Below are 14,825 nucleotides of genomic sequence, written 5' to 3' on the forward strand. Positions count from 1 at the left end.
CAGAGCCTTTGAGAGGGTGCTCAGGGTCCATCTCCTTGTCTTCTCCTGGCCCTGTCCCCCTGAGAGAGCTTTCCAGGGCTCCACCCTCCCAAGCTCCCACCCTGTCCTATCCCCTTCCCATGTCCTCTCCCTCTCCCACACCACCACCCCTGGGGACCCAAGGACTGACTTCTACACGCCAGCATCGGTCCGTAATCAAGTGCCATCCAGCCCACAAACTGTTTTCAAAAAATGTCTATCACTTGCCAGCTTTTGAAATTGAGGCAGTATCACTTAAAAGCCACAATTTCTGGCTTATTTTATAAAACTGGGTTACATGGTCACCCACGGGGCAGCCGTGGGCTGGAGCTGAGCCACAGCTGCCCCCTTCAGTGGGGACCTGCCTGCCCTTTGCCCCAGTCCCCTCTGCTGAGGTCAAGGCGCCCTTTAGCTCCTCATGGTGTGGCCTAGAAATGTCCCCTGTCCTCCAGTCTCTGTAGAGGGGCCCTGTTGGGTCTCTCCAGACATCTGAGGCCTGCGGGTACCCTGGCCTCCTGCCCGGGCCAAATGGTGCCCCTGCCCCACGTGCTGCAGATGTGAAGTTCGACGCCGTGAGCGGTGACTACTATCCCATCATCTACTTCAATGACTACTGGAACCTGCAGAAGGACTACTACCCCATCAACGAGAGCCTGGCCAGCCTGCCGCTCCGCGTCTCCTTCTGCCCGCTCTCGCTTTGGCGCTGGCAGCTCTATGCTGCCCAGAGCACCAAGTCGCCCTGGAACTTCCTGGGCGATGAGTTGTACGAGCAGTCAGATGAGGAGCAGGACTCGGTGAAGGTGAGTGCCGCCGGGGTGGGCGGGACTTCCCGGTGCCTTCCTGGGCGCAAGAGGCCAAGAGGAAGTGCGCCAGGCCTGGGCTGTGGGACCTCCCGCCTGGTGCTCCTCTGCCCACAGTTTCACAACCTCCCAGGTCCCTTCTCCACAGTGAAAGGAAGTGGGCACCCAGCCCTCCAGCCCTAGATGACTGGGGGTCCTCTCCCCAGGCTGTTCTGTTGGACCCTTTGGGTCCAGACCTGTCCCTTCCTCCTTCTGTCCCAGACCTTGTGTCCCTGGCCCTGGCTCCAACTCCGTGTCTCTGCCATCTCACTGGGTCCTGAAATGTCAGCCTGTGTCTGTGGCGTGAGGCTCGGCTTTGCCTCCTGGGCTGTCGTCACTGTTGGGTCTCTGCTCCTGGCTCCCAGTGTCCCTTCACCCACTCCCCGCAGCACTCCCTTGGCCTCTGCCTCTTCCCCTAGTGCCATCTCCCCGTCTCTTCTGTCTTTGTGAGTCACCCTCCTCTCTCTCCCCATCTGCCCATCTCTGACCCAGTCTCCTCCTGGCTGGCCCACCTTCAGCCTCCCTCTACAGGTGGCCCCAGGGGCAGCCCTCGGGACAAAAGCTAGTGAAGGTGCTCCTGGGTGGGGACAGGATGTGCTCACAAGTGTCCCCTGCAGGTGGCCCTGCTGGAGACCAACCCCTACCTGCTGGCGCTCACCATCATCGTGTCTATCGTTCACAGTGTCTTCGAGTTCCTGGCCTTCAAGAATGGTAGGAACGGGACCCCAGGGCTAGTGAGAGGCTGTGCAGGGTGGGGGATAGGACCTGCCCCCTTCCTCCTCCCTTCCCTCCCCACATGTCCTCCCCCTGCCTGGGGTCTCTCAGCCCCACTCTCCAGAGGCCTAGTGAGCTGGGGAGGGGCAGTGGCCCCAAAACTCCCAACCCAGAAATTCCCACCCACCGGGTGTGGAGCTGAGGGAGGGGCTGGCCCGCTGGTGGGGCAGAGGCCAGGCCAATACTGCCAGGAAGCAGGGCTGGGGAACTCCAGAGCCAAGAGCAGGGAAGCCCCGGAGCTGCTCCCGCCACCCTGCCCGGCAGGCTGCCTGCTGCGGGAGGCCGCTTAGGGCTGAGTGGACGGGGCCTGCCCGAGTGGGAAGGAGGAGCACTGTCCCCCAAAGGTCCCTAGGTTCTAAGGCTGACCATACTGATGGCCAGCGTTTGAGGAGAAGCAGCCACATGCCAGGCACTGTCCTGGGTACCCTCCCCAGTAGCTCCTTGAGCCCTATGGGAGCCAGAGGCTCAGGGATGTTACTTGCCCAGTCACACGGTTCCTAAGGGGCAGATGGTTCCAGCCCCAACTCTCATCTTCTAGGCCCTGCAGGCCACTTCTTCCTTGTCCAGAGCACCCCAGTCTGAAGGAGTGGCCTGCGGCCCTGTAGCTCCCGCAGGCGGCAAGAGGGATGAGTAGTAGTTTTCCTGGTATTAAGATGCTATTGCCGGCCTGGTGGTGGCTCTCGCCTGTAATCCCAGCACTTTGGGAGGCCAAGGTGGGAGGATCGCCTAAGCCCCGGAGTTTGAGACCAGCCTGGGCAACAAAGCGAGATTCGTTTCTACACAATTTTTTTTAAGAATTAGCTGGGCATGGCAGCGCGTGCCTATGGTCTCAGCTACTCGGGAGGCTTGGGCCTGAAAGGTCAAGGCTGCCGTGAGCCATGATCACACCACTGAACTCCAGCCTAGGCAACAGAGTGAGACCCTGTTCCAAAAAAAAGGATGCTCTTGCCATTATTGAGAACTACCATCTGGAAGAATGCAGTGTCATACAGGCACAGGAGCTGGTGCCGACCCCAGCCAGCCATCTACCAGCTGTCGCTGGGAGACGGGACCCTTCTGTCTGGGAGCTGGCTTGGCTGGGGTCCAGTGAGAAATGAGGCACAAGAAGGCTGTCCTCCCCAGTGTCATGCAGCAGGGGGCGCAGGCCTCACTTGGCACCAGTGCTGTGTGGCCTCCCTGGTCTAAGGAGAGGCTTGGGCCCAACTGCTCCCACGAGAACCCACCAGAACCTTGTCTCCAGACCCATTCTTCTCAGTTGGGACAGGGGTCATTCTGATGGGCAGGGGTGGGTGGGGTGAGGCTCTGGAGTGTGCCAGAGCTCTGGGATGTGGGGGAGCTCTGGGATGGGGTAGGGTGCAGATGGACCAGAATTCACAGCCCTCACTCCCTGAGTGCAGAGCTGGCCCTGACTCTGCAGGACTGCAGACCTGGCTCCACCACTGTGCTACAGACGTGGTGGCTCAGCCTCCTGTGGCTGCGGTTAGATGCTCAGCCGGGCGGGGTCAAGAGAGGGGTGTCCGTGGTGAGACCAGGGCTCAGAGAGGAGCACGCTGACATGGATCCTTGGCAGCATCTAGGCGGAGCACTGGAAGGAGCTCCAGACTGGAGCCCAGGGCCCTTGTCAGTTTCCTGAGCATGGCTGTGAGCCAGTTCCTTCCCAGTGTCAGGGCAGGGGCCTGGAGGAGGTGGTCTTGAAGTGCATGCCACAGATCTTCCTTCCCAGGGAGGGCGAGCTGGCACCATGGTGTGGCACAGACCCTGCGTCCCTTCAGATTCTGCCATGCCAGGCTGTTTGGCCTCAGGGAAGCAGCTTCCCTGACCAGTCCTTAGCACCTGGCACGTGGTGAGCCCTGTCCATGGCACCAGTCACCGTCACCATCAGTCAAGGGACTGCACCTTGGGGTGCTGCGTGCTGACGTCCTATGGGAGGGCTCCAGGGGTGCCGCCTGTCTGGTGCTCTGGGGGTCACCCAATGAATGAGAGAGCCTTCCTGGGAGAGAGGGGTCTCGTTCAGCACCCCTCCTGAGGACCCAGCCCCACCCCAGTGTGTGAGGATGCAGGCCAAGGGGGCCTGAGGGAGCTGCAGTAGGGTCTCAGCACCTCCTCAGCCTCCTGGTTCCCCCCTACCCCCTGCGCACAGATATCCAGTTCTGGAACAGCCGGCAGTCCCTGGAGGGCCTGTCCGTGCGCTCCGTCTTCTTTGGCGTTTTCCAGTCATTCGTGGTCCTCCTCTACATCCTGGACAACGAGACCAACTTCGTGGTCCAGGTCAGCGTCTTCATTGGGGTCCTCATCGACCTCTGGAAGATCACCAAGGTCATGGACGTCCGGGTAAGGCTGGGGCGCCATGCTGTCTCGGGAGCTGCAGGGGTTGGGAGGGGGTAGTGTGGCCCAGCTGGACCCTGGAGCTGGCCCCCGGGGGATTCCCAGCAAGTGCCTCACTCCCAGGACTGAGGGGATTTTCTCACCAGGGGATTTTTTGGGTCACACATGGGGCAGGGGAACTGGGAACGGTGGGGAAGGGCAGGGGCTGGTTCTGGCTTGTGGGGTGGGAGCCAGCGTAGCAACTGACCATGGCACCCACCTCATCCACAGCTGGACCGAGAGCACAGGGTGGCAGGAATCTTCCCCCGCCTATCCTTCAAGGACAAGTCCACGTATATCGAGTCCTCGACCAAAGTGTATGATGATGTGAGTGTCCTGCACAGTGGGCCCCTGGGGGTGGTCTCCAGGTACCCACGTATCCCTGAGGCACCCGGGGCCGGCCATCTGTCTGCTGGACCCATGCTTTACAGCCTGTGCCACGTCCTCTGTGTCCCCCATCTGCCATAACTGCTTCCTGGGCGAGTCCAGAGTCCCCAGGGCTACCTGGAAATTCCCCCTGCCCGGCCTGCCAGACCAGGTGTGGTGGGTGAGGGCGGGGAGCAGGGCTGCCAGGCAGGGCCGAGGAGCTGGCTGACAGCCCCACCCTGTGGCCCCACAGATGGCATTCCGGTACCTGTCCTGGATCCTCTTCCCGCTCCTGGGCTGCTATGCCGTCTACAGTCTTCTGTACCTGGAGCACAAGGGCTGGTACTCCTGGGTGCTCAGCATGCTCTACGGCTTCCTGCTGACCTTCGGTGAGCGGTCCGGCCGCCCCAGGAGAGAGCCGGCCCCATGCTGGGCAGGGCTCACAGCCCCAGTGTAGGAGACAGACCCATCCCCAGACAGGGACAACCTAGGGTGGGCAGAGCTGGGATATAGGGAGGCCCGAGGGCACACATGGCCCCATCTGGGGTCAGAGAGGACTTCAGGGAGGACATGAACAGTACGCTTCAGTCCTCATTCTCAGGGGGCCTTTGTGTCTTGGGAACAAGTAAACAAGTAGGGCCAGGTGCAGTGGCTCACACCTGTTACCCAATGCTTTGGGAGGCTGAGGCAGGAGGATCACTTGAGCCCAGGAATTCGTGACCAGCCTGGGCAACTTGGCAAGACCCGATCTCTACAAAAAAACACAGAAATTATTGGGGAGTGGTGGTGCGTGCCTGTAGTCCCAGCTACCTGGGAGGCTGAGGTGGGAGGATCCCTTGAGTCCAGGAGGTTGAAGCTGCAGTGAGCCATGATTACGCCACTGCACTCCAGCCTGGGTGACAGAGTGAGACCCTGTCTCAAAAAACAAAAGACCAGGTGAATCACAGCCAATAGTGAGTACTGTGAAGGGCAGAGTGGTGGGAGGATGCACATTAATAGGGGTCCGGGGGCCCCTCTGAGGACAGGACATTTAAACCGAGGCCTCAGATATCCAGGGAGAGAGCTGTGCGGATGTGACAGAAGGCCCCACCAGTGCAGAGGCCGCTGGTAGAGTGTGCCCAGGTATAGGAGGTGGTAGAGTGTGCCCAGGTGTAGGAAGTGGTAGAGTGTGCCCAGGTGTAGGAAGTGGTGAGGGGGCTGGTATGGCCAGTGCAGAGTGCACAGGGGAGAGGTGGGAGAGGCCGTCCCTCTGCTCATGGGTGCTCTCACTGCAGGCTTCATCACCATGACGCCCCAGCTCTTCATCAACTACAAGCTCAAGTCTGTGGCCCACCTTCCCTGGCGCATGCTCACCTACAAGGCCCTCAACACATTCATCGACGACCTGTTCGCCTTTGTCATCAAGATGCCCGTTATGTACCGGATCGGCTGCCTGCGGGACGGTGAGGCCCAGTGGGCAGGTGGGGGCTCCCACCGGAACAGGGCCCTGAGGCAGTCTTTAGGGCCCAGGCCTGAGGGGGTGCCACGGCCCCAGATGGGGTGCTCAATCTGAGGGGGCTCGGCCCCGCCCTTGCATCACGCCCTCTCCACCCAGGCCCACCTGGCTGTGGACGGGCCAGCCCGACCTCACACTGCCTCCCACCCCTCTCCAGATGTGGTTTTCTTCATCTACCTCTACCAACGGTGGATCTACCGCGTCGACCCCACCCGAGTCAACGAGTTTGGCATGAGTGGAGAAGACCCCACAGCTGCCGCCCCCGTGGCCGAGGTTCCCACAGCAGCAGGGGCCCTCACGCCCACACCTGCACCCACCACGACCACCGCCACCAGGGAGGAGGCCTCCACGTCCCTGCCCACCAAGCCCACCCAGGGGGCCAGCTCTGCCAGCGAGCCCCAGGAAGCCCCTCCAAAGCCAGCAGAGGACAAGAAAAAGGATTAGTCGAGACTGGTCCTCACCTGCTCCGGCTCCTGGCGACCACTACCCCTGCGTCCCGGCCCCCTCGCCTCCCCTCCCTGTCGCCCTTTCCCTGGACAGATCAGGCCGGGGCGGTGGGAGGCCCGCCTCAGGTCAGGGCCCAGCGTGTGACGTAGGGGCCGGGGCAGGCCAGGGCTTGTTTGTGGAGGCACTGTCTGTCCCTCTGTCCCTCTGTGTTTCCAGCCATCTCGCCCTGCCAGCCCAGCACCACTGGGAATCATGGTGAAGCCGATGCAGCGTTGCCGAGGGGGTGGGTTGGGCGGGGGTGGGGCCGGGCCCCCCTACGGGATGCCCACGGCCGTTCATCATCTTGTCCCTCGTCCCCCTACCACACTCCCCCTCCTAGACCGCCGCCCTTTAACACAGTCTGGATTTAATAAATTCATATGGGTGTTTAACTTAAACTCAGCACTGCCCCTCCTCCTCGTGCCTTCCTCTGTTGCCTTGGAGAACAGCTTCAAGCAGGGATGAGGTGGCTTTCCTGGGTCTGGGAGAGTGACCTGCAGGGTACGGGACGTGTAAAGGTGGGGATTGTGACCTTGTGTCAAGAGCCATACCTGGCCGGGCGCGGTGGCTCACGCCTATAATCCCAACACTTTGGGAGGCTGAAGTGGATGGATCACTTGAGGTCAGGAGTTTGGGACCAGCCTGGCCAACATAGTGAAACCCTGTCTCTACTAAAAATACCAAAATTAATTGGGAATGCTGGCAGGCACCTGTAATCACAGATACTCGAGAGGCTGAGGCAGGAAAATCATTTGAACTCGGGAGGCGGAGGTTGCAGTGAGCCCAGATCACACACTGCACTCCAGCCTGGACAACAGAGCAAGATTCCATCTCAAAAAAAAAAAAAGCCATACCCGCCAGGCCAGGCCTCTTCCTCACTTCTCGCCCTCCCACCAGCCCTCTGAGATTTCATTAACTGGCCTCATTTCAGATTGCTGGGGAAGCTGCTTGCAGGGAGCTCGCTGCCCTATACCCTTTCCTGCCAGCTGCCCCTGCTGGGTGCAGGCTGGAGCCTCCCATGTGCCCGCTGAATGTCTCCTAACCCGACACCACCAGGCAGGGCCAAGTACAGCTTTCAGCCGGGTCGCCATGAGCACCTGCCACCCTGAGGCCTCAGCACAGCAGTTGGGGCACGCTAAATGTGTGCCCTTGGCTTTTTGCGCTGACACCCACTCACTCCCAATTTTGGGGAGCATGGGGGTGAAGGCTCAGCCAGCCTGAGTGGCACCTGGCTGGCTGGCTGTAGCACTCTGTGAGTGTTGGGGTGTCATATCACATCCCCAGGGCTGCCTGTGCTGACAACAGAGGTGGCATGAGTTGGATTTCCCATCCCAGCCCCTGGTGCTGGGACTCTTCGCCCACTGGATAGGTGAGCTGAGCGAGGCCTCTGTGTTCTGAGGGGTGGGGACCCTACATTCCCAGGTTTACTGTTTTGGGGGGTGGTCTCAGCAACACTTCTGGGATAGGGGGCCCAACGCTGAGGACCACACCAGGTTCCTTCAGGCTCCAGCTGCCACCCCATATTGCAGAGCCAGTCAGAGGATCCATGAGGCCCCAGGGAGACGATGGCACCCTCGGAGCCCCATACCACAGGTCCACAGGCCATGGCAGTCTCCCATCCCTCAGGGCAGCCATGGGTCTCCATTACCCGCCCCCCAACTCTATACCATTCCATGGATCCCCGGTGCCCTTGGAGGAACCCCAGGCTCTGCACCATGGCCTGACTGACAGGCTCCTAGGAGCCCCGGAGGTACAGGGCTCTGCAGCCCCTTGAGACTGGTGGGCTCTCCAGCCACCTGGACTTCCTGGCCTCGTCACCCCTGGCTCTTCCTCCTCTCACAGCTCCACGCCCAAGCCTTTGACAAGGCCCATCAGCTACCCCCACAACTCCCTGGGGTCTCATCTCTTCATTGGGACCACCTGCTCCACCTGCTCCATGCCCCTCCTTACCCTGTGGTGTTCTTGCTCAGTGTTCTGTCTGGTCCCCTGTCCCGATCCTGCCCTCCCCACATCCCATTCACACTCTAGCTAGCAGCTAGAGGAAACTCTTTTTTTTCTTTGAGACAGAATCTTGCTCTGTTGCCCAGGCTGTAGTGTAGTGGTAGGATCTCAGCTCACTGCAACCTCTGCCTCCTGGGTTCAAGTGATTCTCCTGTCTCAGCCTCCTGAGTAGCTAGGATTACAGACATGCACCACCACGCTTGGCTAATTTTTTGTATTTTTAATAGAGGTGGGATTTCGCCATGTTGGCCAGGCTGGTCTCGACCTCAAGCAATCTGCCCACCTCAGCCTCCCAAAGTGCTGGGATTACAGACATGAACCACCATGCCCGGCCCAGCTAGAGGAAACTTTATAGTTTATTCTACTAAAGCACAAACCTGACCCTGCCCAGCCCTTGCTCAGAACCTACTGTGGGTGCACAGTGACCTCAGGAGAAAGCCCAGGCTCCTTACTGCGGACTGAGACCTTGGTGATGGGGACAATTATTAACCCCTGCATCCAGCCTGGTCTTCCCCCTACCTGGATCCTGCCCCCAGGCACACAACCCCCGTCCACTTCTTTTTTTCTTTGAGAGAGTCTTGTGTTGTCCCCCAGGCTGGAGTGCAGTGGCACAATCACAGCCCTGCAGCCTTGACCTGCTGGCTCAAGCGATCCTCCTGCCTCAGCCTCCCAACTACCTAGGACCACAGGCAAGTGCCACTACGCCTGCGTAATTATTTATTTATTTATTTAGTATTTTTATTTATTATTATTATTTTTTGAGATGGAGTCTCACTCTTGTTGCCCAGGCTGGAGTGCAGTGGCACGATCTTGGCTCACTGCAACCTCCACCTCCCGGGTTCAAGCGATTCTTCTGCCTCAGCCTCCTGAGTAGCTGGGATTACAGGCACCCACCACCACACCCGGCTAATGTTTGTATTTTTAGTAGAGACAGGGTTTCACCATCTTGGCCAGTCTGGTCTCGAACTCCTGACCTTGTGATCCACCTGCCTCGGCCTCCCAAAGTGCTGGGATTACAAGTGTGAGCCACCGCACCTGGCCGCCTGCGTAATTTTTAAATTTTTTGTAGAGTTGGGGTCTCTCGATGTTGCCAAAGCTGGTTTCAAACTCCTGGCCTCAAGCAGTCCTCCCAGCTGGGCCTCCCAAAGTGCTGGGATTACAGGCCTGAGCCATCACAGCTGGCTCATCCCTTCTTTATCTTACCCATGTGTCCTCCAAGCTGTGGCTCCAATGCTCACTCCTGTAGGAAGCCCTCCCTGACTGCCAAGTTCTCTGGGGTCTCTCATGGCAGCCCTGCCCACTGTGAGTCATCACTGGGGACAGGTTGGTCTCTTCCACTGGATGGAGCCCCATGAGGACATAGCCAGACCTGTCTTGATCACTGCTGTGTCCCCAGCATAGGGCCAAACACAGAGAAGCCACGCCAGGAATATTTAATGTGTGCATGTTGAACAACCCCAACATTCACTTTCCCAGACACATGGACACATCCAGAAGTGTGGACCTCGGTGGGGCTCATATTCAGACACTGGAGACTGTGACAAGCAGTCAACAAATGTAACAGCTGAACCCTGCCCCTGGGTAGTGCCGTGTGCTAGGGTGTTTTGTGTATACAGCCAGGACCAAGACAGACCCAGACCTGCCGTCATGGGGCTCACAGCCCAGCAGAAATCCTGAGCGCTGAGGATATCTGACATGTCCTTTTTAATTTTTATTTTTATTTATTTACTTTTTTTTTTGAGATGGAGTCTCACTCTGTTGCTCAGGCTGGAGTGCAGTGGCACGATCTCGGCTCACTGCAGCCTTCGCCTGTCGAGTTCAAGCAATTCTCCTGTCTCAGCCTCCTGAGTAGGTGGGACTACAGGCACCTGCTACCAAGCCCAGCTAACTTTTGTATTTTTAGTAGAGACAGAGTTTCACATTTCACCATATTGGTCAGGCTGGTCTCGAACTCCTGACCTCAAGTGATCTGCCTGCCTCGGCCTCCCACAGTGCTGAGATTACAGGCATGAGCCATGGCACCTGGCTATCCTTTATTTATTTATTTATTTATTGAGACAAAGTCTTGCTCTGTCGCCCAGGCTGGAGTGCAGTGGCGCGATCTCGGCTCACTGTAAGCTCTGCCTCCCAGGTTCAAGCAATTCTTCTACCTCAGCCTCCTGAATAGCTGGGATTACAGGAGTGCGCCACCACGTCCAGCTAATTTTTGTATTTTTAGTAGAGATGGTGTTTTACCATGTTGGTCAGGCTGGTCTCAAACTCCTGACCTCATGATCCACCCGCCTCAGCCTCACAAAGTGCTGGGATTACAGACGTGAGCCACTGTGCCTGGCCCCTTTTTATTTATTTGTGTTTTTTTTGAGATGGAGTCACTGTCACCCAGGCTGGAGTGAGTGCAGTGGCACGATCTCACTTCACTGCAACCTCCGCCTCCTGGGTTCAAGTGATTCTCCTGCCTCAGCCTCCTGAATAGCTGGGATTATAGGTGCCTGCCACCACACCAGCTAATTTTTGTATTTTTAGTAGACATGGGGTTTCACCATGTTGGCCAGGCTGGTCTTGAACTCCTGACCTCAGGTGATCTGCCTGCCTCAGCCTCCCAAAGTATTGGGATTACAGACATGAGCCACCGTGCCTGGCCCTGACATGTCCTTTTAGTCATTCAGCAAACTTTTTTTTTTTTTTTTTTTTGAGACAGTCTCACTCTGTCACCTAGGCTGGAGTGCAGTGGTGTGATCTCAGCTCACTGCAGCCTCCGCTTCCTGGGTTCAAGCGATCGTCCTGCCTCAGCCTCCCTAGTAGCTGGGACTACAGGCACATGCCACCACACCCAGCTAGTTTTGTATTTTTAGTAGAGATGGGGTTTCACCACGTTGGCCAGGCTGGTCTTGAACTCCTGACCTCAGGTGATCCACCTGCCTTGGCCTCCCAAAGTGCTGGGATTACAGGCATGAGCCACTGCACCCAGCCTCAACAAACATTTTTGAGGCCTGGCATTGGCAAGAGGCAGAGAGGAATCAGGAGAGCTTCTTGTCCTATAACAATTGGAGCTGCTATTTGTCATCCTTATCATAAGCCAAGCACTAGTGTAAGTGGTGCATGTGGTTGGCTTCATCCATTACATTTAATATTATTCAGTGTCCTCGTCACCTTACTGGTCCATCACTCTGCCCTCATCTCTACCCCTTTCCTGTCAGTCACTCTGCACCAGCCTTCTTGCTATTCCTTAAGCATGCCATGCATGTTCCTACCACAGGGCCTTTGCACGTGCTAGCCCCTGTGCTTTGAACACTCTCCCCCAGATATCCACATAAATCCCTCACCTCCTTTGACTCCCTGTTCAAATGGCACCTCTCAGACCCTGATCTTCCTAACCCGAACTATCCTCCGAACTCCTTCTCGTTATCCTGCTCTATGCTGTAATACTGCCATCACCATCAGACATAATATTTGCTTATCTGTTTTCCATCTGTCTCCTCACTTGGATTTCCTTGATGGCAAGGGCTTTTTGTCTGCTGTGTGCCTTGCTATGTCCCTAGCTTTTAGAGCAGTGCCTGACACTGTTACGCTGTGTGTAATAACTGTAAATTGAAGAGCCAGGCACAGTGGCTCACGCCTGTAATCCCAGCGCTTTGGGAGGTTCGGGCAGAAGGATCACTTGAGGCTAGGAGGTCAAGATCAGCCTGGGCAACAGCAAAATCCCATGTCTTAAATACAAGAAAGAAGACCGGGTGTGGTGGCTCACGACTGTAATCCCAGCACTTTGGGAGGCCGAGGCAGGCAGATCACGAGGTCAGGAGATCGAAACCATCCTGGCTAACACGGTGAAACCCCGTCTCTACTAAAACTACAAAAAATTAGCCAGGCGTGGTGGCGGGCGCCTGTAGTCCTAGCTACTCGGGAGGCTGAGGAGCAGAATGGCGTGAACCCGGGAGTAGGAGCTTGCAGTGAGCCGAGATTGCGCCACTGCACTCCAGCCTGGGTGGCAGAGGAAGACTCCGTCTCAACAACAACAAAAAAAGAAAGAAATCGGGCTGGGCACAGTGGCTCACGACTGTAATCCCAGCACTTTGGGAGGCCAAGACAGGCGGATCACCTGAGGTCAGGAGTTCAAGACCAGCCTGGCCAACATGGTGAAACCCCATCTCTCCAAAAAAAAAAAAAAAGAAAGAAAGAAATGTAGTCCCAGCACTTTGGGAGGCTGAGGTAGGCAGCTCGCTTGAACCCAGGAGTTTGAGACCAGCTTGGGCAACATGGTGAAACCTCATCTCTGCTAAAAACACAAAAATTAGGCCAGGCATGGTGGCGCACACCTGTGGTCCCAGCTCACCAGCTGTGTGGCCTCAGGCAACTGACTTCATCTCTCTGAGCTTCAGTTTCCCATCTGTAAAGTGGGTCTAATAATAGGACAGTCATGAGTATTAAATAAGATGATGTTAATAGTTAGTTGCCCTTTGGCCAGGTGCACTGGCTCAGCCTGAGCAACAGATCCTCTCTCTACAAAAATAGAAAACAGGCTGGGCGCAGTGGCTCATGCCTGTAGTCCCAGCTACTTGGGAAGCTGAGGCAGGAGAATCGCTTGAACCCGGGAGGCAGAGATTGCAGTGAGCTGAGATCGCACCACTGCACTGCAGCCTGGGTGAGAGAGCGAGACTCCATCTCTCAAAAAAAAGAAGAAAGAAAAGAAAAGAAAACATTAGCCGGATGCGGTGGTGTGTGCCTGTAGTCCCAGCTACTCTGGAGGCTGAGGTGAGAGGATCCCCTTAGTCCAGGAGGTTGAGGCTGTGGTGAACCATGTTCCTGCCACTGCACTCCAACCTCGGTGACAGAGTGACACCCTGCCTCAAAAAAAAAAAAAAAAAGTTCACATTTGTATATAGCACCCACATGTGCCAGGCCCTGTTCTAAGAATTTTGTGTTTTAAATATTTGTGTCATATTAATTTGTGTGACCTTGGAGAAATTAATTTTGCCGGGTTTCAGTTTTCTCATCTGCTATGTGGGGATCAATAACACCGTATACTTCACACAATTGTTGTGAACATTCAACTTACAGAGTTATTTCTTTTTCTTTTTGAGACAAGGTCTCACTCTGTCACCCAGGCTGGAGTGCAATAGCGTCATCACAGCTCACTGCAGCCTCAACCTCCCAGGCTCAAGCAATCCTCCTTCCTCGGCCTCCCAAAGTATTGGGGTTACAGGTGTGAGCCACCGTGCCTAGCCAGAACACCCAAATTTTATACAAGCAAAGGAAAGACAACAAACCCTGCATCTGTGGTCTGAGAGTGCCTGGCATCCAACTTAGAACCTAATAGATCACCTAGTCGTTCTCAGGAATATGAGAGGCTTAGGAATGTGATCTAGCCAAATGGCTGCCCCTCTTTCAGCCTGAGTCTCTTCTGCAATAATCCTATCATATGCTTCTGGCGCTGGTGCGAGGGATGAGCTCAGGGTTTAGGCACACAGCTCAGGATGTATACGGAGGCTACACTGCTGCCATTCGCAGACTGAATAACTGAGCTTTTGAGCTCAAAGTGGTCTGGGCTATTTATGGGTAACTTTCAGGGGCTGCAGGGAGGAACAAACCAATAAATAAAACATCCATGCATTCATCCAATAAACTTCTTTTTTTTTTGAGATGGGAGTCTCGCTCTGTTGCCCAAGCTGGAGTGCAGTGGCACGATCTCGGCTCACTGCAACCTCCGCCTCCCAGGTTCAAGCGATTCTCCTGCCTCAGCCTCCGGAGTAGCTGGCATTACAGGCGCACACCAACACGCCCAGCTAATTTTTGTATTTTTAGTAGAGATGGGATTTCACCATGTTGGTCAGGCTGGTCTCGAAATCCTGACCTCGTGATATGCCTGCCTCGGCCTCCCAAAGTGCTGAGATTACAGGCATGAACCACCGCGCCCGGCCTCCAATAAACATTTATTGGGCACCTACGGTGTTCCAGGCGCTGGTCTAGGCGTTGGGGTTACAACAATGCACAAAACATAAATTCTGAAGCTGACACGCTAGCTTTAAACGTTCCTTAAATATCTTTATCCTCAATTTACGGTTGAGGAAACTGAGGTGTAGCGAGACCTTGGAGGTTTCCGAAATATTATTATGGATGGCAGGTGTAGAGCCCTGGCAACCTCTCGATCCTGAAGCTCCCCTTCCAGCCTGAGAAACGGCAGGTTCAAGTCCCACTGGGAGACCAAAGCGGGGAGCGGCTCAGTTTGCCGGCTTGCTCAATGCGTAAGGCGTGATGGCTCTAAGCAGGCCTCAGTTGTCTCGTCCAGAGCAATGGGCGGCGACGCCTGCCCAACCCCTCTTGAGCGCCCAGCCTCCCTTTCCCGGCCGGCCCCGCCCCCGCGATCACGTGACGCGTGGGGGTTTTCCCGTTCCCCAGGCGTGACGTCACGGCGGGGTGCAGACCAATGGGCGCGCAGGCCGGCGGCGCCGGGGAATTCCGCCGCCCCGCCCCCGCCCGCCGCCCGC

At 56.6% G+C, this 14,825-nt stretch overlaps 1 protein-coding gene across 3 annotated transcripts in view; it reads left to right on the forward strand.

Moving 5' to 3' along the window:
• The window catches only part of CLPTM1 (CLPTM1 regulator of GABA type A receptor forward trafficking), a 38,807-nt gene extending 32,063 nt beyond the window's left edge, over window positions 1–6,744 (forward strand). For all 3 annotated transcript variants that reach the window (XM_003817542.4, XM_034944246.3, XM_034944245.1), the window contains exons 8-14: window positions 574–818; window positions 1,475–1,568; window positions 3,772–3,962; window positions 4,227–4,322; window positions 4,615–4,750; window positions 5,636–5,803; window positions 6,014–6,744. In XM_003817542.4, coding sequence (XP_003817590.1) covers window positions 574–818; window positions 1,475–1,568; window positions 3,772–3,962; window positions 4,227–4,322; window positions 4,615–4,750; window positions 5,636–5,803; window positions 6,014–6,300 — 1,217 coding nt within the window. In that variant the 3' untranslated portion in view covers window positions 6,301–6,744. The remainder of the gene's footprint in view (window positions 1–573; window positions 819–1,474; window positions 1,569–3,771; window positions 3,963–4,226; window positions 4,323–4,614; window positions 4,751–5,635; window positions 5,804–6,013) is intronic.
• Window positions 6,745–14,825: the final 8,081 nt, after the last annotated feature.

Source organism: Pan paniscus, chromosome 20 (genome assembly GCF_029289425.2).
Source record: "Pan paniscus chromosome 20, NHGRI_mPanPan1-v2.0_pri, whole genome shotgun sequence".
NCBI classification, from domain to species: Eukaryota; Metazoa; Chordata; class Mammalia; order Primates; family Hominidae; genus Pan; species Pan paniscus.